Below are 24,044 nucleotides of genomic sequence, written 5' to 3' on the forward strand. Positions count from 1 at the left end.
CTAAATTTCCTGAGGCCTCCCCAGTCATGGGGAGCTGTGAGTTAATTAACCCTCTTTTGTTGATAAATCACCCCGTCTCAGGAAGTGTCTTCACAGCGTGTGAAATCGAACTCTTACAGGATCTCAGAGCATTTGTAGCTGGAATGCTCCCTGCCTGGGATGCCTTTCCTTTACATCTTCCTCTGGCTGTCACCTCTTTTGTTTATAAATTACCCAGTCTCGGGCAGTTCTCTATAGCAGTGTGAAAACTGACTCATACTCTATGTGTGCCCAGGAGTCAACTCTCTGTAACTTGGTAGCACATGGATTTGTTAACAGTACCTTATAAGGACCCTTCCAAAGTGGGGGGGAAAGAGGTCCTGTAACTGATGTCTTTCCAGTGTATGTAATCACCAGGCTGGAGGTGGTGATTTTGGAGTTCATGACCTGACTGGAATCTGCAAAAAGGTTTTGCAGGCCAGGTGTGGTGGCTCACTCCTATAATCCTAGCACTCTGGGTTCACTTGAACCCAGGAGTTTGAGGCTGCAGTGAGCTATGACTGCACCACTGCACTCCAGCCTGGGCAACAGAGTGAGACTCTGTCTCAAAAAATGTGTATAATCTTGAAATGATTCATTTTTAGAGCTTTGATGATCCTGCCTGCAATAAGTCTAAGTCAGATGCTTAATGTAGGATTTGATTTTGAGGACTTTTGTGAAAGATGTTAAAAGGCTCAAAACATTTGATCAAAATAGAATCCTAGATCACTGTAAAATAATAGTTACTCATGTAACCATTGCCATCTTCAATGGCAAGACAGAAAGTTACACGGATGTAAAAACAAACTCAGTTTTCATAAGCAATCAAAAAACCAAATAAAAATGACACTGGAAATTATCTTGATAAAATGCAAAATCTTCGTTTTTTTAGGCCAGTTACTCAAAAGGCAAAGAAATGCCTTCTGCAGTGATTGCTTCTCCTGTGGAAGCCCATTGAGCGAACCTGGAAGTCAAAGCTGATGAAAAAGGATATTTGAATTTAGTCAGGAGCGGGAAGATTGGGTCCAGGGCCATGAGTGTACATGATATTATGGAGGAAAGTAAACAAGAAAACAGAAACCTTGAGCAGGACAATGCATGACTCTCAATAACAGCATGAGAAGTTTCCTGGCTACACTGAACAGTGCGGGGAAAAGAAAGAGAGATCAGCCTGTTACTGTGTCTATATAGAAAGAAGAAAGAAGTAGACATAAGATACTCCATTTTGTTCTGTATTTGAGATGCTGTTAATCTGTGACCCTACCCCCAACCTTGTCCTTGCAAGAGACATGTGCTGCGGTGACTCAAGGTTTAATGGATTTTGGGCTGTGCAGGATGTGTCTTTGTTAAACAAGTGCCTGAAGGCAGCTTGCTGGTTAAAAGTCATCACCATTCTCTTAGTTTCAACTACCCAGGGACATGTACACGGCCAAAGGTCACAGGGACCTCTGCCTAGGAAAGCTAGGTATTGTCCAAGGTTTCTCCCCATGTGATAGGCTGAAGTAATGCTAAAAGGTTTATGGAGATGTTTGCATATGCATCTCAAGGCACAGCATTTTCCTTTAAACTTATTCATGTCACAGAGGTTTTTGTTCATATGTCTTACTGCCGATTTCCTTCCTACAATGATCCTATTGTCCTGCCACTCCCTTATCTTTAAGATGGTAAAGATAATTATCAATAAATACTAAGGGAACTCAGAGACCGGGGCCGGCGTGGGTCCTCTGTAAGCTGAGCGCTGGTGCCCTGGGCCCCCGCTTTTCTTTCTCTATACTTCGTCTCTGTGTCTCATTTCTTTTCTCAAGTCTCTCGTTCCACCTAACGAGAAACACCCACAGGTGTGGAGGGGCAGGCCACCCCTTCAGAACAGTGTATAACAAGAAAAGCCAAGAGTACAGAATCAAGTTATATTGAAGGAAAACAGTGCTTTTCTAGACCTTTAAGATCAACATGTCAGCATCAGGCCACAACAGTAGTTACAACTGCAAAAGAAAGTTATAGGAGCCGATGAAAAGGCTGAAAGGGAGGGCTAGCATCCCAACCAAGCAAAAAGATACACCTTGGCAAGGGCACAACAGCAGAAGGCAGGATGAACGCAGAATTAAACATTGTTTTTTTATTTTTTTTTGAGATGGAGTCTCGCTTTGTCACCAGGCTGGAGTACAGTGGCGCGATCTTGGCTCATTGCAACCTCCGCCTTCTGGGTTCGAGCGATTCTCCTGCCTCAGCCTCCTGAGTAGCTGGGATCACAGGTGCCCGCCACCATGCCTGGCTAATTCTTGTATTTTAAGTAGTTTTAGTAGAGACGGGGTTTCACCATGCTGGTCAGGCTGGTCTTGAACTTCTGACTTCATGCACTCTCCAGGACTCCCAGAACACAGTGTTGGAACCGAACTGTCGATTCCCTCCTGGGCAGGGGTCGCCGCGAAGGATCACCGACACGAGATTCACAGCAGAGAGTTATTTATTACTAGCGCGCTAGGGTCCCAAGCTCTAAGTTGGCCCTGGGACCCCGACTGCTTGTTACAGGCTGTTTATATAGGCAAATACAAGTTCAAACACAGCTTAGGGCGCGAAATTCAAACAAAGCTTTAGGCGCGTGGTAATTGGGTCTGTCTATGGCCTGAGCAAGGTGTCTTATGCTAATTGGTTAGAGCAGGACCTTATGAGGTTTTTTTTCCTGGAGTTGTTGATTCCGGGAACTTCGAGGCAGGGTGGGACCCCCGGAATTGGCAGGGTGGGACCCCATGAGGTTGTTTCCCGGAATTGGCAGGGTGGGACCCTATCAGGGTGGGACCCTATTGAGGCAGGGTGGGACCCTATCCAGAGCCACCTGGTGTTAATTTTTTCTATATGAGGCCTAGTTTCTAAGTTTTATGAGGCCTAGTTTCATTTCCTCCTCTTTTTGTGTCAGAGGCTCAATCTTGAGCCTCTTTTTCAGTCCTGAGGGTCTGGTATTGTTGGGTCAGAACCATAGCATGTAATCTATTTTTAATAAGGGTGAGTAAGTGGTTGAGTATGCATGGCCTGAAAGTCAGGATGAGCGTGAGCAGGATGAGGGGTCCTAAGATGGTGGAGATTAGGGTGCTAAGCCAAGGGGATTGGTTGTACTAATTTTTAAATTAACTTTGTTGAGATTTTTTCTTTTTTTTTTTTTTTGTCTAATTTTTTTTTAGTTTTGCCATAGAATTTTTAACTATTTTTGAATGATCTGCATAAAAACAACATTGCTCTTTTAGGGCTGCACAGAGCCCGCCTTTTTTTTAGAAAGACAATTTTTAGTCCTTGTCGGTTTTGTAATATAATTTCAGACAGAGAAGTCAAGGACTCTTTAAGTTTTGTGATAGATTGTTCTATGGCTTTAAGGTTTTTATTTATGGCTACTTTAAGTTGTTGCAGATGATGGTTACTATGCACTAGGGCTGCTGTCCCGGTTTTAACTTTAGCCGCTACCTTAATTCTTAATATGTCGGCGAGGGTGAGGGAGATTAAGGGCGGGGAAGTGCTTTGAGGAGCTTTTAGTTGGGGCTTCTCCGATATGGAAACCGGGGGCTTTCTAGCTTTTAATAAAACCTGGTTTGGCTTTACTGCAACAGGGGCAGTGTCTGGATTGACTAATAGTCTGATTTGGAGGGGAATTTTAGGCGGGTTGTGCTGGTATAAATAGAGACCTTATATTAATTTTGTTGTTATCTATCTGTTATCAGATTTTGCCGCATCTTTAAACTTGATGCGAACCAGGTTGCAATTTTCTGAATATCGGGTTGTGGTACAGGGCTGGACAAAGGGCATAGTTATATACTAAGGTTTTGTGGCTTATTTTTATTTTTTATTATTAGTAGTTACACAGGACCAGTTTTTGCAATATAAGTGAGTCAGATTTTTACAAGTTTTTTTATTGGTTCTGTCTTGCATCCGGGACAGGCATAAAACCTGTTCCGGCTGATGGACATTTTTCTAGCCTGTCCTTTTTATTCTTGTCTATCCTGAGGAGTCCTTAATAGGACTCCTGTGGGACCAGTAAACCGGGGGCCTGTGTCTTTTATCTTTCCTGTTTTTTTTTGTTTTTTTTTTTTTTTTAGGTTGAAATAGAGGTCTGGAAACTAAGTCTTTATAGGAGTATTCTCGGAGGTCTTATTTAAGACCTCTTGATTATTAAAATTAATTATCTGTCAGGTCAGGCTAAATGGCTGGTGGGGGGTTAGCATCAAAAACTATACTAGAGACGGCGCAGGGAAGAAGGGCAAACAATAAGCAAGGAGTTAGATACGAGAGAGTCTTATCTTGAGCGGGTCCGCGGAGCGTTGGAGTTTCCATGTCTTAAGTGGTGTTGGTCCGGACGTCTCTGGAGCAGCCTTGGCGTGGGATGTGTGGATCTAAGTGGAGATTCCGTCAACCTTTATGGCTGTGGGTGTGGTCAGGAGAACAATGTAGGGTCCTTTCCACCGAGGCTCTAGTCCTTGAGTGCGATGCCGTCTAACGTAGACAGAGTTTCCCACCTGGAAGGGGTGACTGGTCTGTGGATGTCCTGGTTGGTACAGTTCTGCCAAGGGGGCCCAGATTTGGGCCTGTACTGCTTGGAGTCCTTTTAGCCGGGCCTGTAGGTCAGTCTTAGGATCGGAGGGGGAGAAGGAATTAAGCAAGGTTGACAAAGGGGGAGGTCCTCCGTAGAGGATTTCATATGGAGTGAGCCTAAAACGGTTAGGTGTATTCCGGGCCCTTAACAGAGCTAAGGATAGGAGGCGTCTCCAATCTTTTAAACCAGTCTCTAAGGTCAATTTAGTAAGGGTCTCTTTTATTGTTTTATTTATTCTTTTTACCTGTCCTGAGCTCTGGGGTCTATAGGCACAATGTAATTTCCAATTAATCCCCAATATCCTGGCGAGCCCCTGACTTACCTGAGAAACGAAGGCCGGCCCGTTATCTGACCTAATTACCTTGGGAAGTCCGAATCTAGGAAAGATTTCTTCCAAAATTTTCTTGGCTACTATGTGTGCCGTTTCTTGCCGGGTGGGGTAGGCTTCTACCTATCCTGAAAAGGTATCTACAAACACCAGTAAGTACTTATATCCAGCATAGTGAGGTTTTACTTCAGTGAAGTCTATTTCTTAATAGACTCCTGGGCGGTTATCACGAGTTCGTTTCCTTTCTGGCACTTGGGTAGCCCCAGCGTTTACCTGCTGACAGACCTTACAGGCAGATGTCACTTGTTCTACGAGGGTACTTGTCTTTGGGATTAGAAAGTCAGTTTTTTTAATCAGTAATTTTAGCTTTCAATTACTCAAGTGTGTCCAGGCATGCATCTGCTGGATTATTGCCAGGGCCTCCTTGGTCAGCATTGGGGGTTCGTCAGTGCTGCCAGCAGTTATGCCCCCGGGATTTTTCTTTTGGCCCAGCCGTGGGGGCTGAGCCTCTTCAGGGACCCCTTCTGGGGGTCCGGCAGGTGACATAGGGCGGCTGGGCTGGGGGCTGCCCTCAGGACTGGGCTCTGTGCCTTTTTGCAGGGAACTTTCCGAATGGAAACTCTGGTTGCTGTTCTCATCATTGAGATCCAGCAGGATGAGAGGGTTACCCCCTCGGGGACTGGCGCCCCTGCCCCGACGTTCCCGGCCACGGGATCTCTTTGCCCCACCACCTGCCCGCCTTTGCTCCTCCTCCTGGGGGTCCACCACTGGCACTCACTTGAAGATACGAAGGGAAGTGTCGCCTACAATCACTCATTGCTTCTTCCATTTTCGGACCTTCTCGATGGTCGCCATTACCTTCTTGATGTTATCTTTGGCCCGGCTCCGGGTTTTGGCCCGTACGGTCCGGCCGGCCATGCTGGCGGGGCTGGGGCCGGAGCCGAGCCCGCGGCGGGGCCGCCTCCTGTCTGGCGGGCTCAGGCTTGGCGCCAGGCCCGGGCGTTGCGCTCTCGGCCTGCCGTCCCCCCGGGAGTTGGCCGCGCCCTCTTTTGTCCTTAACGCCTCCGCGAGTCCCCTGTTCTTTGCAGTAGGCACACTGGTCTTTTTCCACTTTTGGCCGCCTCCGCTTCTTTCCCTCTCTTCCTGGTCCTTTCTTTTTCACAACTGCCGCCAGGATTTTTGTTAAATGCTTATCTTTTACTCGGTTCTTACGATCCTCTTGCTCTATCTGTTCCTTCGCTAACCTGGCTTCCCTTTCCTTAGGGGTTTCTTTCTTATCTTGGCCAAATTTGTGGGGCGTTTTCCTGCCCCTTTGAGACCCGCCAATAGAGCCTGGCGATAGATTTGGAGACTCTCCCTACCTGGTGCCGTTTCATAGTCCTAGTCCGGGCGGGTGAGGGGAAATCCCTCGTCTATTTTATTGGGAAGTTGGGTTGGGAGGCCTCCTGGTCCTGGCGCATTTTTCCGGGCCTCCAAGAGGACCTGCTGCCTTTCTTCAGTGGTTAGGAGGACCTGCAGGAGTTGCTGGCAATTATCCTAGGTGGGCTAGTGGGTGAGGAGAATGGATTTTATTAACGAGGTTAGGGCCTGAGAGTCTTGGGAAAAGGAAGGGTTATGGGTCTTCCAGTTATAGAGGTCAGAGGCAGAGAAGGGCCAGTACTGGACTGTGTGACTGACAGTACGGAGGGGAAAAAGGGAGGATTGCTAAGTGGAAGGGCCTTCTGGGTCCTCAGTCCGCCGCAAGCGGAGACGAGGAGGTGACGGCGGCGGCGTCCGAGGGGTGAGTTTGGGCGGGGCTGGAGGAGGAGACGGGGTGGAGGGAGGGGCCGAGGGAGAAGTTGGAGAAAGGGTAGGGGTCGAGGCGGTAGAGGAAAGAGCTGGGGACAAGACAGGGGGCAAGGGTGAAGCGTAAGGTAGAGGTCCCCGAAGGGGGTTTTGAGGTGGAGGAGGCAGGGGGTCGAGAAGGAGGAGGTCCCTCTGGGGTTCATCTGGGAGGACTGGCTTATGCGGGTCCGGATTCTGATTCTTCGGGGCTTCTAAGGCAAGGAGGGTAGATTGGGATGGGGAAAGGGAATGGAGGAAGGGTTTCACCCAACAGGGAGGATTTCGGACCAGATCCTCCCAAATAATTATGTAGGCCACCTGGTCCGGGTGTCCGAGTGGCCCAGGATCCATCACTGTTGCTTTAACCTGTAAGATAATTGGGAGGTCAAATGTTCCGTCCCGGGGCCACCCAACATGGAGGGTAGGCCACTTGGACGAGCAGAATTTTTGCCATTGTCCCTTACGGACTTCTATGGAGAGGTTGTGGGCTCGAGCCCGAACGTCAGGGAAGTGAGTCAGGTTCAGAGACAAAGGAGTCGTCAACGTCTGTCTTATTTCGTCCACGTATAACAAGGACAAAACAAAAGTAACAAAAACAAAGACCAGACAAGTAAGGAGAAGCCGCGCGGCCAGAGAGTAGCGCCACAAGATTACAAAATATTCAGACGGCAGGGGCGACCTGCCTACAGATTTGAGGAGGCTGACCGAGTCATTAGCCTTCTCCCAGACTACCGCCAGGGCGTCCCCCAGGGCGTGAGTGGGAAGGTGCCGGACACGTCTGTCCCCCTTCCCCACTTAATTCAGAAGGAGTATTCCCCAGAGTTCAGAGTTAGCCGGCAAGACAGACAGAACAAAACGAAAGTACCTGGTAGGTCCGTTCAGTCAGCAGTCCGTGGCCCGGGCCAGATGGGTCTCCGCCGGATGGGTCGGGGGTCCTCGGACGACCCCGTTCCCGGCCAACGCACCAAATGTTGGAACCGAACTGTCGATTCCCTCCTGGGCAGGGGTCGCCGCGAAGGATCACCGACACGAGATTCACAGCAGAGAGTTATTTATTACTAGCGCGCTAGGGTCCCAAGCTCTAAGTTGGCCCTGGGACCCCGACTGCTTGTTACAGGCTGTTTATATAGGCAAATACAAGTTCAAACACAGCTTAGGGCGCGAAATTCAAACAAAGCTTTAGGCGCGTGGTAATTGGGTCTGTCTATGGCCTGAGCAAGGTGTCTTATGCTAATTGGTTAGAGCAGGACCTTATGAGGTTTTTTTTCCTGGAGTTGTTGATTCCGGGAACTTCGAGGCAGGGTGGGACCCCCGGAATTGGCAGGGTGGGACCCCATGAGGTTGTTTCCCGGAATTGGCAGGGTGGGACCCTATCAGGGTGGGACCCTATTGAGGCAGGGTGGGACCCTATCCAGAGCCACCTGGTGTTAATTTTTTCTATATGAGGCCTAGTTTCTAAGTTTTATGAGGCCTAGTTTCAACAGGACGCCAAGACTGGCCCCCAATTTGGGCCGTGGACCCTGCGTGACGGGGCCAGGTCAGTGCAGATTCGTCAGGCAGCAAGTACCCTACACCAAGGCAAGGTGCTAGCAATAGGGGCACAGAGTCTGCGTGAGGGGCGAGGCGAGGGGCACACGGGGACTCCGTCTACTTTCCACTCAGCTTTTCCATAAACCCCAAACTGCTTTAGATAGTAGAGACAATTAATTTTTTTAAAAAGTATAGCTATAAAAACTCCAAGAAAAGAGATGGGAGAAAGTGGATGACAATTGGTATAATCTTGAGGGCACCCACGTGGCCGATGGACTTGTGAAAATGTGATCGGCTGCAGGCCTACCTTGGCTGAGGGACCCCCTGCGGCACCGGCCACTCCCTCCTCGAGCCCAGACGTCCTGGAAGAGCTGGGGTCCTGCTTGCCACCTGCCCCGCCTCCTTCGGCTGCGATGGTTCATTCTGTGTCTGCTTGGCCACAGGACGCTGATGTTGGTCAAACACCAGTCCAGATGTTTCGGTGAAGGTATTTTTCTTTTTTTTTTTTTTCTTTTTTTTTTTTTTTGAGGCGGAGTCTCGCTCTGTCGCCCAGGCTGGAGTGCAGTGGCGCGATCTCGGCTCACTGCAAGCTCCGCCTCCCGGGTTCCCGCCATTCTCCTGCCTCAGCCTCCCGAGTAGCTGGGACTACAGGCGCCGCCACCACGCCCGGCTAATTTTTTTGTATTTTTAGTGGAGACGGGGTTTCATTGTGTTAGCCAGGATGGTCTCGATCTCCTGACCTCGTGATCCGCCCGTCTCGGCCTCCCAAAGTGCTGGGATTACAGGCTTGAGCCACCGCGCCCGGCCAGGTATTTTTCGAAGATAAAATTACCACTGAAATCAGTAGACTCTGAGTCAGCAGGTCAGCCTCCGCGACACAGGAGTCTCATCCAGTCTACGAAGGCGGGAGAGAAAGGAGGACGGAATCCTGACTGCAGGCGTCTTTGGACTTGAGTGGCTACTTCAGCTCCTCCTGCGTCCCCAGCCTGCCTGCCTGCCACAGTCACGTGAGCCAGTTTCTCCCAGTGAGTTTCTCTCTTTGTCTCCACATTCTATTGGTTCTTTTTTCTTTCTTTTTTTTTTTTTTGAGGCGGGGTTTTGCTCTTGTTGCCCAGGCTGGAGTGCAATGGCTCGATCTAGGCTCACTGCAACCTCCACCTACTGGGTTCAAGTGATTCTCCTGCCTCAGCCTCCCAAGTAGCTGGGATTACAGGCATGCGCCACCACACACGGCTAAGTTTGTATTTTTAGTAGAGATGGGGTTTCTCCATGTTGGTCAGGCTGGTCTCGAACTCCCCGACCTCAGGTGATCCTCCTACCTCGGCCTCCCAAAGTGCTGGGATTATAGGCGTGAGCCACCACACCCGGCCTATTGGTTCTATTTCTCCAGAGAACCCTCACTACTACAGCTACCCCTCCCTGGGCCTCAGTTTCCCCTTCTGTCCATCAGTGAGGCTGGAGGCTGCCAGGGGCCGACGGCTCACACCTGGCCCTCCTGCCCCTGCCCCTGGTTCCGGGGCAGCCTGCACAGGCCAGGCAGTGGCCGAGGCCCACCTTCCCCACCCAGCCACTGCGGTTCAGCGGCTGACCTCCCAGCCCAGAAACGGAAACTCTTTTTCTGTTGCAAAACGGAAAGTGTCCCCATTAAAAACTCACTTCCCGCTGGCTCCCCCCGCCCCGGGCCCCGCCGTCTGCTTTCTCTGCCTATGAACCGGCCCACTCTGGGCGACCCACTCTGGGGACCTCGTGTGCGTGGAGTCACACAGTGTTTGTCCTTTTGTGGCTTGTGCCCCTCGGTGTGACGTCCTCGAGGTTCCTCCACGCTGAGGTGGGTGTGGGAGCCCTTCCTTCCTTCCTTCCTGAGGTGACTCCCTTTGTGCGGCATCACCGCGCTGTTTGCTCCTTCTTCCCGCGGTGGACCCCGGGCTGCTGCCTCCGCCTGGCCGCTGATGTGAATTGCGCTGCTGGGAACGTGGCGCACCGACTTCCATCTTTTTTTTTTTTTTTTTTTTGAGACGGAGTCTCGCTCTGTCACCCAGGCTGGAGTGCAGTGGCCGGATCTCAGCTCACTGCAAGCTCCGCCTCCCGGGTTCACGCCATTCTCCTGCCTCAGTCTCCCGAGTAGCTGGGACTACAGGCGCCCGCCACCTCGCCCGGCTAAGTTTTTGTATTTTTAGTAGAGACGGGGTTTCACTGTGTTAGCCAGGATGGTCTCGATCTCCTGACCTCGTGATCCGCCCGTCTCGGCCTCCCAAAGTGCTGGGATTACAGGCTTGAGCCACCGCGCCCGGCCTCCGACTTCCATCTTTTTAAGGCTGATCCTACTCCGTGTATGTAACAACTTGGTTTTGCAGGTTACATTGGGATTGAAAACGTAAGACCCCAAACCAACCTTGGGTTCTGTGCCTTAGTTGGGGACGATGGTGCCCCTGTGCCCAGGGCAGGCGTCCTGCGCTCTCACTGCCCTGGCCAGCGGCCCCGGCAGTGCCCCTCCGGCCACACTCCGGCCAGGTTTTTTAAGGCTGGACAAACACAGGGGCCCCACTGGCGGGTGGGGAAGACTGACTGGGGTCAGAGGTATGGGAAGAACACGTGGAGATCCACTCAAGAAGGGGAGCGATTGTGCCACAGTCGAGGGGGCCACGGGGATGGTGTGGCCTCGGTCACCCTCCGGAGGACCCTCCACATCCTGAACTCGCCAGAAACTCGGGAGCCTCACCCAGACGCAAAGTGAGGTTCGTCCACACTGGAGCCCTGACGCATGAGGGCTGAGACCACCAGGACTCACACCGCAGCCCCTCATGCGGCCCCACCAGCTCCCAGGGCCTTGGCGCTGCACCCAGATGGCCAGCCCTGTCTCCTGTACCCGAGGGTGGGTTCCCTTCAGAGGTCCCCCCGCTCATCTTCGCTCCTGCTGGGAGCCCTGACCAGAGCCCTCCCCCTCCCGCCCCCAATTCCAAGGACCCTGGGCTCCATCCACGCGCCCACAGCACCTGTGGTCCCCGCGCAGTGAGGGGTCCAGCGCCCGGGCACTCCGCAGACAGGCCGCGGTGGGCGGGGGTGGGGTGGGGTGGGGCGCAGGGGTGGGGGCGGCGCTGCAGGGCGGGATGGGGGCGCGGGGGCCGCGGGGGCGCGGGGGAGCTGGCCGGCCGCGGGGGCCTGGGACACGGGGCGGGGCTGCTCCTCTCTCGCTCTGGATCCCACGTGCTCCGGCCTCGCTCAGCGCCGCCCGGGAGCCCCGAGGCCGGCCACACCCAGGGCGCTCCTGAAGCCGCAGCCGCTGCTGTGCTAGGCCGGGAAGACCCGCCCGGGGCGCGTGGGTGGGGCGGGAGCGCAGCCGCAGCCAGGAGGCGACACACGCCCGGGCCAGCCGGGGACGGAAAAAGTGAGTGCGCGGGGCGGCCTGCCGGGAAGGCGGGAGGCGAAGTGCTGACTGCGCCGCGTTCTCTCAGCCGCCGCCACCGCGGACGCCCGCCCGGCCCGGCCCGGGACAGCGACCGCTTCCTCCCTCCCCTCCCGCCTTGTCTCTTTTTGTGAGTATCGATCTGAGCTCGCGTTCTTTTAAACAGACTCAAAGTGTGTCAATCAATTAGGCTTTTTTTTTTTTTTTTTGACAGGGTCTTGCTTTGTGGCCCAGGCTGGGGTCAGTGGCACCATCGTGGCTCACTGCGGCCTCGACCTCCCGGACTCCAGGGATCCTCCCGCCTCAGCCTCCCGAGGAGCTGGGACCACTGCATCTGGCTAATTTTAAATTGCTTCTGTAGAGACAGGATCTCACTTTGTTGCCCAGGCTGGTCTCAAACTCCTGAGCTCAAGCGACCCTCCCGCCTCGGCCTCCCAAAGTGCCACCGTGCCAAGCCTCAATTAGGTTTTTAATTTTAATTTGGCATTGTGTGATGCTCAGACTGCTGCCGTGTCATTTTCACACGACCCTGCCTTTGGGGACAGCGAGTCGTCCTGTCCTGCGCATGCATCCCCTCATGATCTCGAGTGACCTGACCCTCTGTGGGGAGCTCTGAGCCTCCTCCCGGCTCCTGCTGCCCCGGCTGTCCGCTGATGGAGACTCCAGAGCGGGCTCAAGCCCCCAGCCAGCTTTGGACGGCTTTGCCTTTGCCAAGCCAGTGCCGTGAGCCCGCGTGCTCTCTCTCTGCACATGTTTGCCGGTGACCCCTGGGAAGTGTTTCTACGAGGACAGGGGGGTTGACGGGGCAAAGGGCAAGTGCCCACCGCCTACCAGGCAGCGCCAGTGCGTCTCCAGCTCAGCTTCCCCGCCAGCCCCTCGGCCTGCTCCCTGCAGCCTCTCCAACAGCTGCACCCTTGTCAGAGCTCTGCCAGCCTGGTGGGTAGTTTCAACGTGTATTTTTGTTATTATGAGAGAAACTGAACATCCTTTCATTGTTTAAGGGATATGTGTATGCACACATGCACTGCCATATATACATATATTGTAGATACACACGCACGTATGCATACATACGTCCGCACACCTGTACACACACATCCACACACATACCCCTGTGTGAGTATGTACACATACACATGTGTTTGCACACATATATCTACACGTGTGTAGACACGTGCACATGCAAGCACGCACACACATTTTCTCTGAGCTGTTGGGCTGCGTCTCCTGCACTTTCTCGCGTACTTTTGACCTTGCTTTTTCCAGACTCTTAGATCTTCCCACGACGGGCATATTCGCTCTTTTGTGGTGGTGCAAATATTTTCCCTCAGTTTGTTTATGATTTTTTTGCCAAGCTAAAGTTTTTTGTTTTCCAATATATGGAGTTCAGTGTATCAATATTTTCTTTAATTGCTCCCTAATGTCCTTTATTTGTTGGGAATGCCTTCCCTCCCACACTGCAAGAATGCACCCACGGTTTCTTGTTTCTTGTAGGGTTTTTTTTTTTTTTTTTTTAGAGATGGAGTCCCGCTCTGTTGCCCAGGCTGGAGTGCAGTGGCGCCATCTCGGCTCACTGCAAGCTCTGCCTCCCGGGTTGACGCCATTCTCCTGCCTTAGCCTCCCAAGTAGCTGGGACTACAGGCACCCGCCACCACACCCAGCTAATTTTTTGTATTTTTAGTAGAGATGGGGTTTCACCGTGTTAACCAGAATGGTCTGGATCTCCTGACCTCATGATCCATCCGCCTCGAGCTCCCAAAGTGCTGGGATTGCAGGTGTGAGCCACCGCGCCTGGCCAGGGTTCTTTTTTTATGCTTCTGTCTCTGCTGCATTTGGGATTTGTGCCTATGAGTCTAACTTAGTGCTTTTCCAAATGACTATCCCTATCCCTGGGCCGTTGGTTAAAAAGTCTTTTCCCCCCTACTGATTTGGGTCTCAGGGACTGGGCCTGTTCCTCTGTCTTCTGGTGCTTATACTGCCCTGTTTTCATTACAGTAAGTTTCCCCTGAGCTCATAAAGCTGGTCCTCTTTCACTTTCTTTTCATGTTTTTTTGGCTGTTACTTGCTTATTAATTTTTCCATATGAGCATAATAGTTCCAGAAGTGTGGTTTTATTGGGATCGTATTAAATTTACGAATTGCATCGGAAGAATGTGCATGTTTGCAGCTGTGGCGCCTCTTCGGGGCCCGGGGGTCAGGGTGCCTTTAACTTCAGCCTCTGTGGCAGCTTTCCCACGTTTCTGGCTAGGTTTATGCTGGGAGCATCTTCTCTCTTGCTGTCCTAGATGAAATATCGTCTGCCACTCCATCTCCTAGCACGCTGTGCTGTGAGTAGGTGTCTGAGAGCCGTGAGTTCTGGACGCTGATCTCACATGCACCACTCTACAGCTTTCTCATTGCCTGTGGTCATTGTCCATGGGGCCTATTGGATTCTGCTGGTGGAAACCCACATCATCTGCACAGCCCCTGGGCAGCATTCGCAGAGCCCCTGGGCAGCATTCCCTCCCAGGCCTGACCTGCCGGATCTCATCGGGAGTTCCCACGGGTGGGAGGTCTCTGTGCCGGTCCCTGACACAGGCATGGGGATTCTACCGCTCGTCCCCTCCAGGACCAGGCTCCAGGGTGGCAAGCACAGAATGAGCCCCAGGGCGGGGCAGTGGGTGGGTGGCTGCGGGGACTGGGGGCCTGGCAGGGCTCCCTTCCTGGCACTGTCCCTGCTGCCAGCTGCCAAGGACCGCTGCAGGGCGATGGGGCTCCAGCAGGCGCAGCTTTGCCCCCCCGCCACCCCCACCTGTGTACTTGGGGAGGGACCCGCAGATGCTGTGTCTCTCATAGCCTAGGGCAGCCTCCAACCCTGCTGTGGGGGCCCTGGCACCAGGCACCACCCCTGCCTGGAGGGACTGGCAGGCATGGGGACACGGGGGCGCTGGAGCGGGCATAGCCACTCAGGGACGCCCATGCCTGGCCAGGAGGCCTGGGGGCAGGGGGTCATGGGACCCCCCAAAAGACCTGGGCTTGGGGAAGATGGTGCCCCCCGCCCTGTGATGTAGGAGGGATTTCTCACCCGAGGACTGTATGTGTGCGTGGGGCAAACAGGGCGAGGAGGGCCTGTGTGTTTCTGGGACAGCGAGGGAAAGGCCTGACTCAGGCCAGGATCCAGGGTAGCCGCCAGCACTCTCTACGCGAAGCCTCAGCCTGGCTGCAGCCTGGCCCCTCCCTGGAGGCCTCCCTCCCTCCTGCCCATGGCCCCCACAGCCGCCTGACAGGACAGAACTCCTTAGCGTGCTCTCATATTTAATTATAATTATAATATAACAGAACCACAGGGAAGGGGGGGTCCCTTGTCCCAGCCACTCAGGTGCCCGCTGGCCGCCTGGAAGCTGGTGGCCCTGCCCCAGGAGTGGGGGTGCAGTGTGTGGATGTGAGGAATGGCCAGGCCGCGGTGGGGGTACTAGGCCGAGGAGGGGACGCCTGTACCTTCCCACCCAGGCCCTGGTGGGAGCCTGGCCAAACTCCTTTAAATAATTTCGTGAATGGGTGCCAAGGACAGCCCCCACGTTGGGCAAATGGGGGGGCCCTGGGTGCCTGCACCTCTGCCCTCATAACACCCAGGTGGCCACAGCTGGGAGGGGCCTGAGTCAGCCCCAGCCCTGCCCTCCTGACCTTGGGACCCTAGGATATCCCTCTCCTGAGTGGTGTGAGGGGCTGGGGTGGCATGGGGTGGCGGGAGGCCAGAGTGCTGACTGGGCCTGAAGGGCCTCCAGCTCTGCCTGCCCTCTTACTGCCTCAGTTTCCCTGCCCCATAAAGGGCCTGAGATGCTGCCTGGGCATGTGTGAAGGTCTAGGGGTTTCCTGCCCCGCCCAGCACAGCCAGGAGCTCTTCTGGCCTTCCCTGAAAACTTCTCTAGGCCTGTGGGGAGCAAATGACTCCCAGGGAGCCCCCAGCCCAATGCACCTCCTACCCCTGTGCCCAGTCTTGGACCCTGCATCCAGGGCGTCTCGGGATGCCGCTGCCGGGGGCACCTTGGCTGCTCCAAGGCAGTTTCCAGCCAACCCCAAGTTCAGGCAGGAGGCTCCAGGGGCGGCAGGCAGGGCTGCAGCACCTTCAGCCCCGGGCCGCAGGCAGCAGCAGCAGCAGCAGAGTTTCAGGGAGCTGGGCACAGGCAGCTCTGTGCAGGCAGGACTTGAAGCAGTGACTGCATCTGGCCCTCCCTGTAGGGGGTGGTGGCACCTGCTGCCTGGGCTCACTGTGGGCACTGAGACATGAGTTCTGTGGTGGGGCTGTACCTGGCAGGGCTGTGCCCGGCGGGGCTGGTGCAGGTGCAGACTGGTGCGCCCATCGCCCCCAGGCAGCTCAGCCCATGGGCGGCCTGCAATGGCCTGCACCCTGCCTGCTTCTCCTGAGGGAAGGAGCTGACCTGGGCTCATGGTGAAGGGTCTGCAGAACACCAGTGGCCAAGGAAGCCGGTCAGAGGGGCCAAGAGCAGTGTCCATCCTCAGGCCTCAGTGGCCGGGGACTCCGAGGGCCGTCGGCTGAGCCCCTGCGGGCCGGGGACGAGGTGCCCAGCCCACTAGGAAAGACGATGGTGGCGTACTCCGTCTGCTCAGGGACACAGGGTGCCGGGGGCTCCGGGGTCTTCTCTCGCCACTGGAAATCCAGCTCCCCATAGTCCACAGAGAACACAGGCACGGCCGAGGGGTCCTCCTTCTTTCAGGAGAAAGAGAGGAGGAGTCAGCCCCCATGGCCCACCCTAGGAGGGAGGCCGGCGGCTCCACAGCCTGGCTGCAGCGCTCACACTGAGCCTGGGCCCCCCACTGAGAGCCGCGTACCCTGGGCTGTCCCGTCACTGCCCTCTGTGTGATCTGGGGGTGCCACCCCTCCTCTCTGGCTCAGTGTTCCCCTGTGAAATGTCCCTGGCATTCTTGCAGGTTTAGGATTCCAAAATGTCACTTTTCAAGGCGTCCTGCCTCCAACGTAAGATAAAAAATGACCACGCCCACCCCACACCCCCGCAGGCAGGCGCACACGGTGGGCTGGGGCCCCAGGTCGTGGCTTTAGGGATTGCGATTGCTGCCTGGGGGCCAGAGAGGTCCTGGCTGTAACAGAGTGTGAGCCCTGCAGGCTGTGTGGCCCCAGCCTGTCCTTTCACCTCTGCCCACCCAGGAAGGAAGGCACCGTGGATCACGCAGGAAAAGAGTGAGACTCACCAGGGGCTGGCCGGTGCGCCTGGCTTCTATGGTCCCTGAAGAGAAACACACTTGGGGTCACCAGACCGACCCTGAGCCGTGCTCCCCAGGTGGGGGGTCTTAGCCTAGGGGCTTTCATCGGGACTTAGTCTGACGAGGAGGTGTGGGGGAGGTGGATGGGGTGCAGGAAGGGTGGAGGGAGGGGAGGCGGGAGTGAGGCCGCCAGCAGGGTTAGGGCAGGACAGAACGAGGTGCTGGGAAGAAGTTACCTTGTGCAGCCCGGGAGCAGATGACAGCCAGGACCCAGACTAGCAGCACCAGGCTGCCCAGCAGGCCGCCCACGACACCGACCACCAGGGCTTGGAACTGGCCAGCTGGCCTGGGTGAGGGGCTGGGGTGGGCTGTGGGCACTTCTGCCCTTCTCTCTGGAAGGACACAAAGGTCAGGGGTTAGGACGGGGTCAGGTTGGAGGGTCAGGGCAGGGGTGAGGGCAGACTAGAGGCACTGGGGTGCTTCCAGAGCGAGAGGACAGGGATGCCGGTAGCGTTCCCCGGGTGCGGAACAAAGCCCTGGACTGGAACCGGGAGGTCCCTGCCCTACGACCCTGGAGCTCGTGATCCTGTGCAGGAGAGGACACCCACCCCAGGACCGGCTCAGCTCGCCCCTGCCCCGGGGCCTCTGAGGCCGCACCTGTCACCCTGAGCTCTGCCCGCAGGCTCTCTTTGATCTGCGCCTTGGGGGCCAGGGAGATGGCCCCGCAGAGGTAGGTGCCGCTGTCGTTGCGCCGGGCCCTGACCACGCTCATGTGGAAGTCGCGCCCGTTGGGCAGTCGTGTGACGCGGAAGCGGCAGTCCTGGCCGGGCTGGCTGCGGTCCTCGGGGAAGGCGGCCAGCTTGTCCGTCTGGTTGCTGGGGCTCATGCGGTACCAGTTCAGCACGAAGCTCTCCGAGGCGTTGGAGAAGCTGCAGGTGAAGGTGGCGTTGTCTCCTTCGGTCACCAGGAGCAGGGCTGGGGAGAAGGTGGGGGCGTTCCAGGGCCTGTCCGGGGATTCTGAGAGATGGAGAGAGGTGAGGAAGGGGCTGGGCGGCCCCGCAAAGCCTCCCCGGCCACCTGCCCACATCCCTCGGGCAGCAAGGGCTCAGGAAGGGCCAGCCCCGCTGGAATGTTGTTGAGAAGTCTCTGCTGGGGCCGCCCGGGGACGGACACTCGCCCCCACTGTAGAGCCTCTTCCTTCTACGCGAGGCTGCGGCCTCTGCCCAGAGCCTGGCTCTGACTTGGGTCCCCCCGGTTTCCTTCTAAGAGTCTTCACCCCCTTCCCTGTTGAGGCCAGTCCCCCAGAAAGGGCTGTTTGGGGGCTACCCATCCCCAGCCCCTGACCCTTGGGCATCCTGGCCTGGTCCTGTCTGCACTGCTCGGGCACAGGGGAGTGTAACTGGGCGGGTGGGTGGAGGGCTGCCCACGGAGACCCCCGCCTTGGGAGGAGTGCAGCCCCTCGGCAGGCTGAGGGTCCAGTCTGTACCCCCTTTTCAGCACAAGCTCAGAGCTGGGACCATGTGGTATGGGCATTGCTGCCCTGGGCAGTGGGCAGTGGGGCCTCCACATTTTCCAGCAAGACAGTGGGGACTGGAGCTCACAGCAAACATGCTTCAGAGACGAGGTGGGCCATTGCCTCGGATGTGGACAGACACGGGTCCCTGACCCTGGGCTTCCCAAGACAAGGACCTCCTGAAACATATGCCTGCCAGGGCCAGGGCCTGGGATGCCCACATGACAACCTGGGGGTCGCGGCTCTTCTGCCAGGCGCAGGCACTGACACAGGGGCTTAAGATCCAGGCCCGAGATGCCATGCAGCGGGGTGATTTTCCCGGCCCACCCACATGTCCCATGCCACAGGGTTCCCCAAATATGGCACTAGCCCTGCACTGTCAGACGTGGGGCACTGTCACTCAGCTCCATCTCGGGCCCGGGAATGGCCCCCCAGGAAGTGATACAGAGACCAGGCCCTGGTTGCCGCAGCTGCGGTCCCTCTGCTTCCTGGGACAGGCGGCCTCTGTGGCGGGGGGTGGTGATGACTCAAGGAGCAGTCAGCTCAGAGGAGGAAGGGGCTGCTGCCCTAGCGGCCCAGGGCGTGCTGGCTGGACACCAGAAGTGAGTGGGGCTGTCATGTGACCAGGACCAACTCCTAGTGCCAACCTCACTGGGCACCTCCCAGGGGACAAGTGAGGGGTCTGAAGTGACCTTGAGGCCACCCGGAGCCTCCGTGTTCCCTTTGTGCCCCATGGCCTCCTGGCTGCCCAGCGCTCACCTCCTTCACCTGCATGCCTGTCTCCCAGCTTCCTGGTGGCGTGCCCAGAGGTGGCGGGGGGGGCCAGCTACACAAGGGGCTGCTGAGGTGAACCCCCTCTCTGAGACCGCCCTTGTCTGCTGGCTGGCCAGGGGAAGCTCCCTGCAGATGCGTGTGCAGGGTGGCCCCGGGGAATCTCCCAGCCACTCCAGAGTGGATTTTGACCAAGGAGAGCAGTGGGGTAGTGTGACTCTCAGGGCCAGTGGGCAGCCAGGTCAGGGCACTCAGAGATCTGGAGGAAGATGGGCTCCTGGCATCAGGGCCAAGAGGGCTCCTGGGAGGTGGCCTGGGACCGGGCGGGCTGCAGTCCTTACTGGGACTAGGCTGTGGCTGGGTAGACTCAGCACAGAGCAGGGGAAATGCCCTGCCCTCTGGGTTTCTGGGAATGCAGTGGAGACCCAGTGGCACCACCACCGCAGGCAGCCCCTTGGGGCCTCCATCCAGGCAGGTGAGGAACAGGGGGCCATCACGGGAACTGTAAGCAGGGACCCTGCATGGTTAGGAAGTGCTGGGGGACCCCCAGCTGTAGGGCGAGGTGCTGGCGACAGGACCAAGGTCGCTGTGTGTCCACACCGCAATGTCCATGGAACCATCTGTGCATTGTTCGTGTAACTAAAAACTTAACTGCTATTTATTTGCACACGTTGGTGGAGGGACCCGCTCTTGACTTGATCTGTGCTGGTCGATGACAGGCTCAACCCTTTTCCTGTCTGGCTCGCACCGGCCCTCGGCCAATGGGCCTCAAGCCAGGACCCTGGGCTCTGTGCCCCGTCCCCCCTCATTTTGGAATCCACCCCGGGGAGCAGGCCCAGCTGGGCTCCTCGGCCTCCACTGCCTCTACTGACTGGCTGGGTGGGGTGGGGGCTAGAGCTTGGTGTCTGCGGTTCAAGCAGCCTCTCCCCCACCTCCCCCAGCCGGTCTCAGAGACTCTGGCTCCCAGAGAAGCCCCGAGTGGCGACCCCCAGGCAGGGCCTGCCTCGCCTCAGTCCTCAGGCCGCCTACTCCAGGAAGCCTTCCTGGCCTGCCTTGGCTGGGAGAGTCTACTAAGAAGGAGAATATTCAGAAATGACCACGGGCTGGTCCTGGGTCAAGTTAGATTCGGGGTGTTTCTGTGGGATTCCATTGTTTCCCCAGCTGCTCCCTCTGAGATCCATGTAGGATCGTGGGTTGATGAGAGAGGGCTGTGCCCTATGCAGGGTCAGGAGGGAGAGAGAGCCTGTCCCAGGGATGTGGAACAGGCCTGTGAGGCGGTGGGGGCGCAGGCGGGGGGTGCTCCCACAGAGAGACCCCACTGCAGGACGTGCTTTCCAGAAGTGCACAGAGAACGGTGTGCCTGCCCCAGGGGGAGGAACCTGCTGGTCCAGACCAGACCATCTCTGACTGTGGTCCCATTAGGGACAAGGAAACTGGCCCACGGGATGTGCAGGGACGCGGACAGCGAGCTTGTCCCTAGAGGACCTGGCAGGGGCGAGGAGTGGGGTCTTCCAACTCCTCACAGTCGTGTGTGTGTGGAGGTGGGAAGGGCTGTGGGCCGACCCGTGTCCCCGCAAATTCCTATGCGGAAGTCCTAACCCCATGACCTCAGAAGGCGGCCTTATTAGGAATAGGGTGACGGCAGCTGGGACTAGGTAGGATGAGGGCACAGGGCCAGGTGGGGGCTGACCCAGCACCCAGCACGCCTGGTTTCCTGCAGTGAGCCGAGATCACACCACTGCACTCCAGCCTGGGCGACAGAGCAAGACCCTGTCTCTAAAAGAAACAAAAACGTGTCAGGGACTGGCCTGGGCAGTTTCCACACTCACCCATGCGGAGATGAAGGCAGAGCCCAGGGGATGCTTCTGAAGCCCAGGAACACAGAGGGTGGCCACAAAGCCCCCCAGCCAGGAGAGGCTGAACACAGCCCTCTCGGAGCACGGGGAGCCGACCCTGTGGCCCTCGGTCCTGCACGTCCAGCTCCCGACAGCGGGAGGGCAAGCTCTGTTTTTAAGCCACAGCTGGGAGAGGCTGAGCAGAGCCTCCTCAGAGCGCCGCGGAGCCGAACCCACGGAGCTCCATCCTGCGCGTCCAGCCCTCGGATGGTGAGAGGGCAGGCGCTGTGTCAAAGCCACTTGGTCGGTGGAGCTTTGTTATGGCAGCTCCAGCCGCCCAGTCCCCAACGCAAATGTGTCAATATTCTCAGTTACTGATTCCAGGTGAGGGATATTCATTGTCGTGTTTTTAAACTTTTTTTTGTATATTTTTCAAAATAGTCGTTTTAAAATCTAACTTTAAAAATTTGACTTTAGGCCGGGCGCGGTGGCTCAAGCCTGTAATCCCTGCACTTTGGGAGGCCGAGATGGGCAGATCATGAGGTCAGGAGATCAAGACCATCCTGGCTAACACGGTGAAACCCCGTCTCTACTAAAAAATACAAAAAACTAGCCGGGCGCGGTGGCGGGCGCCTGTAGTCTTGGCTACTCGGGAGGCTGAGGCAGGCGAATCGCTTGAACCCGGGAGGCGGAGCTTGCAGTGAGCTGAGATCTGGCCACTGCACTCCGGCCTGGGCGACAGAGCGAGACTCCGTCTCAAAAAAAAAAAAAATTGACTTTAAAAATCGGACTTTAAAAACATGTGTCATGGAGGCCAGATGCAGTGGCTCATGCCTATAATCCCAGCACTTTGGGAGGCTGAGGAGGGAGGATCGTTTGAGCCCAGCCTGGGGAACATAGCGAGGCCCCGTCTCTACAAAAAATGGAAGAAATGATCCCGGCAGGGTGGCGCGTGCCTATGGTCCCAGCTACTCCAGCGGCCCCGGAGGTTGAGGCTGCAGTGAGCTGAGATCACATCACTGCACCCCAGCCTGGGTGACAGAGCAAGACCCTGTCTCTAAAAGAAACAAAAAAGTGTCAGGGACTGGGCTGGGCAGTTTCCACAGATGACCCGATTTAATCCTCAGGACGCAGCATCACCAGGAGGCGTCCTCACCCATGACCCCAAAGCACACGGAGAAGTCAGTAAGGAGCCAAGTCCTGCCAAAGGCCCAGAGCTCAGCAGCGGTAGTGCTGACTGGAGCTCACGGGGGTCCCACGCCAAAGCGGAGGCTCTTATTTACGCTCCTGCCCCCGGACAGGGGCCAACAAGCGGCTGGGTTTGGGATATCTCATAAAACACAAGGGGAACACACACTGAGGTGGGAGTGGTGACCGCGGGAATGACAGAACGGCAAACGCCGTGAACAGATCAGGAGGGAAACGAGGCATGCTGGAATGAAGACCGCTGCGGCCGGGGTGGCCACATCTGGGTCAGGACAAACAGGACCCCAGTCATGCTGACTGCGCCTTGCTGAGTGCCCTGTGCTGTTACCGGTGGGGAAACCAAGGCACGCCGCCTGTGAGAGTCTTGTCTGGCACAAGCGCAGGCACCTGAGGCACGAGTGTCCGGCTGCAGACACCTCGCTCTTATCTTTCCCGCCTGGTCGGGGAGGGTGGGGTCTCGAGGACGTGCCTGAGGAGCCAGGGCACAGGGGAGAGGCTCAGCTCCCCTCCTGCCTCAGCTCCCCTCCTGCCTCAGCTCCTCCTCCCCTGTGACGAGCGCCCCTCTGCACTCTGGTTCCCCCACGAATGTCTCCCTGGGGTGCCTTCTGGCCGCAGGCCCTTTGCCCAGCGTCTCCAGTTCTGAGTCCTGAGTGACCCGTGGGCCTCCCTTAAGAGGTGGTGCGAAGGCAGAAAGGCAGGGCCCCTGGCAAGGATGCCGCCTCAGGCGCTGGGGAGCAGGCCCCAGGAGAGGGGGCTGAGGTGGGGAGCACCTAGTCGCCTGCCACAGTGAAGGGGCACCAGGACCCCCGGGATGGGAGCCTCGAGGGGACGTCAGGGCAGCCCCAGGGTGCCCCTCATCTTGTCCTCCCAGTGGCATCACACCCCAGTACCCAGAAGGACCGTAAACCACCCTCCCCAGGCCTCGGCATCCCCAGGGGCAGGCTGGCTGGGCACTGAGGGTCCAGGGGTGGGCTGTGGTCACAGTGGACACAGAGGGTCACGGGCAGCCCAGGAAGAGGCTCCCCCTCTCCTCGATGCAGGAGCGTGAGGCCAAGGCCTCCCCCAGGGATGGTCTGAACAGGGCTCGGGGAGAGCCCTGGAATCTGGGCAGAGACCCAGGCGGGCACAATGCCCACCCAGGAGGGATCCTGGAGACAGAAGAGCTGTCCTCACTTGAACAGGCACACTTTTGATATAATGAGAAAAATATCACCAGTTCATCTAAACTTTGACGTCGTAAAGCCAAGGTTAGTCCCACATGGGACTCGTCCCACCCTTAGGAAAACCGAGGCTGCCCGGGCAAGGCAGAGCCGCCACATAGACTCGCCATGAACAAGGTGTGGGGTTCTGGCCAGCCTGACCCGTCATTCTACAGAATCACGCAGCCCCAAGGACCGGCTGGGAGGGGACAGAGGTCCTGCCTGCCCAGGAGCAAAGAGGGCACTTGGGCCAGGGGAGGAGTTGGGGCCCAGAGAGGAACCCAGGAGTCTGAGCTGCCCAAAGCCGCACAGCTCAGGGTATGGGGCAGAGCTGGGCTGCCGGGGGCCGGGCCCGCCACAGCACCCCCCGACCTGCCAGGGACTGAGGGGGGACGGTCCCTCCAGACTCCTGGCTCCGGGACACCTGACCGCGACCCCACCTACCTAAGAACCATCCTGGCCGCCAGCCCAGTTGTAGCACCGCCCAGACGACCGGCCAGGGTGCCTGTGGGATCTGCATGCCTGGAGCAGCTCCAGCAGTGCCGCCGGCCGCCTCCTCCGCTGCTCAAGCTGAGGCAGATGTGAGCGGAAGGGAAACTGTCCCAGGTCAGGTCGAAGGGA

At 56.7% G+C, this 24,044-nt stretch overlaps 1 protein-coding gene and 1 long non-coding RNA gene across 3 annotated transcripts; both read right to left on the reverse strand.

Annotated features, from left to right (window-relative positions):
* Nucleotides 1-2,467: 2,467 nt before the first annotated feature.
* Nucleotides 2,468-9,281, reverse strand: LOC123572363 (uncharacterized). Its single transcript, XR_010580203.2, has 2 exons — nucleotides 7,612-9,281; nucleotides 2,468-4,628 (listed from the first exon to the last, which is right to left on the reverse strand). It is a non-coding gene; the product is annotated as an uncharacterized lncRNA (long non-coding RNA).
* A 5,675-nt stretch (nucleotides 9,282-14,956) lies between these two features.
* Nucleotides 14,957-24,010, reverse strand: PDCD1 (programmed cell death 1). Of its 2 annotated transcripts, none has more exons than XM_045368157.2 (5): nucleotides 23,868-24,010; nucleotides 17,557-17,916; nucleotides 17,136-17,291; nucleotides 16,888-16,922; nucleotides 14,957-16,384 (listed from the first exon to the last, which is right to left on the reverse strand). In XM_045368157.2, the coding sequence occupies exons 1-5, from the start codon at nucleotides 23,941-23,943 to the stop codon at nucleotides 16,148-16,150; spliced, it is 864 nt and encodes a 287-aa protein (XP_045224092.1). In that variant the 5' UTR covers nucleotides 23,944-24,010; the 3' UTR covers nucleotides 14,957-16,147. The 2 variants fall into 2 exon arrangements, with proteins under 2 accessions (XP_045224092.1, XP_045224091.1); XM_045368156.2 differs by having other exon boundaries at nucleotides 14,957-16,387.
* Between the last annotated feature and the right edge of the window lie 34 nt (nucleotides 24,011-24,044).

This window comes from Macaca fascicularis, chromosome 12 (assembly GCF_037993035.2).
Source record: "Macaca fascicularis isolate 582-1 chromosome 12, T2T-MFA8v1.1".
NCBI classification, from domain to species: Eukaryota; Metazoa; Chordata; class Mammalia; order Primates; family Cercopithecidae; genus Macaca; species Macaca fascicularis.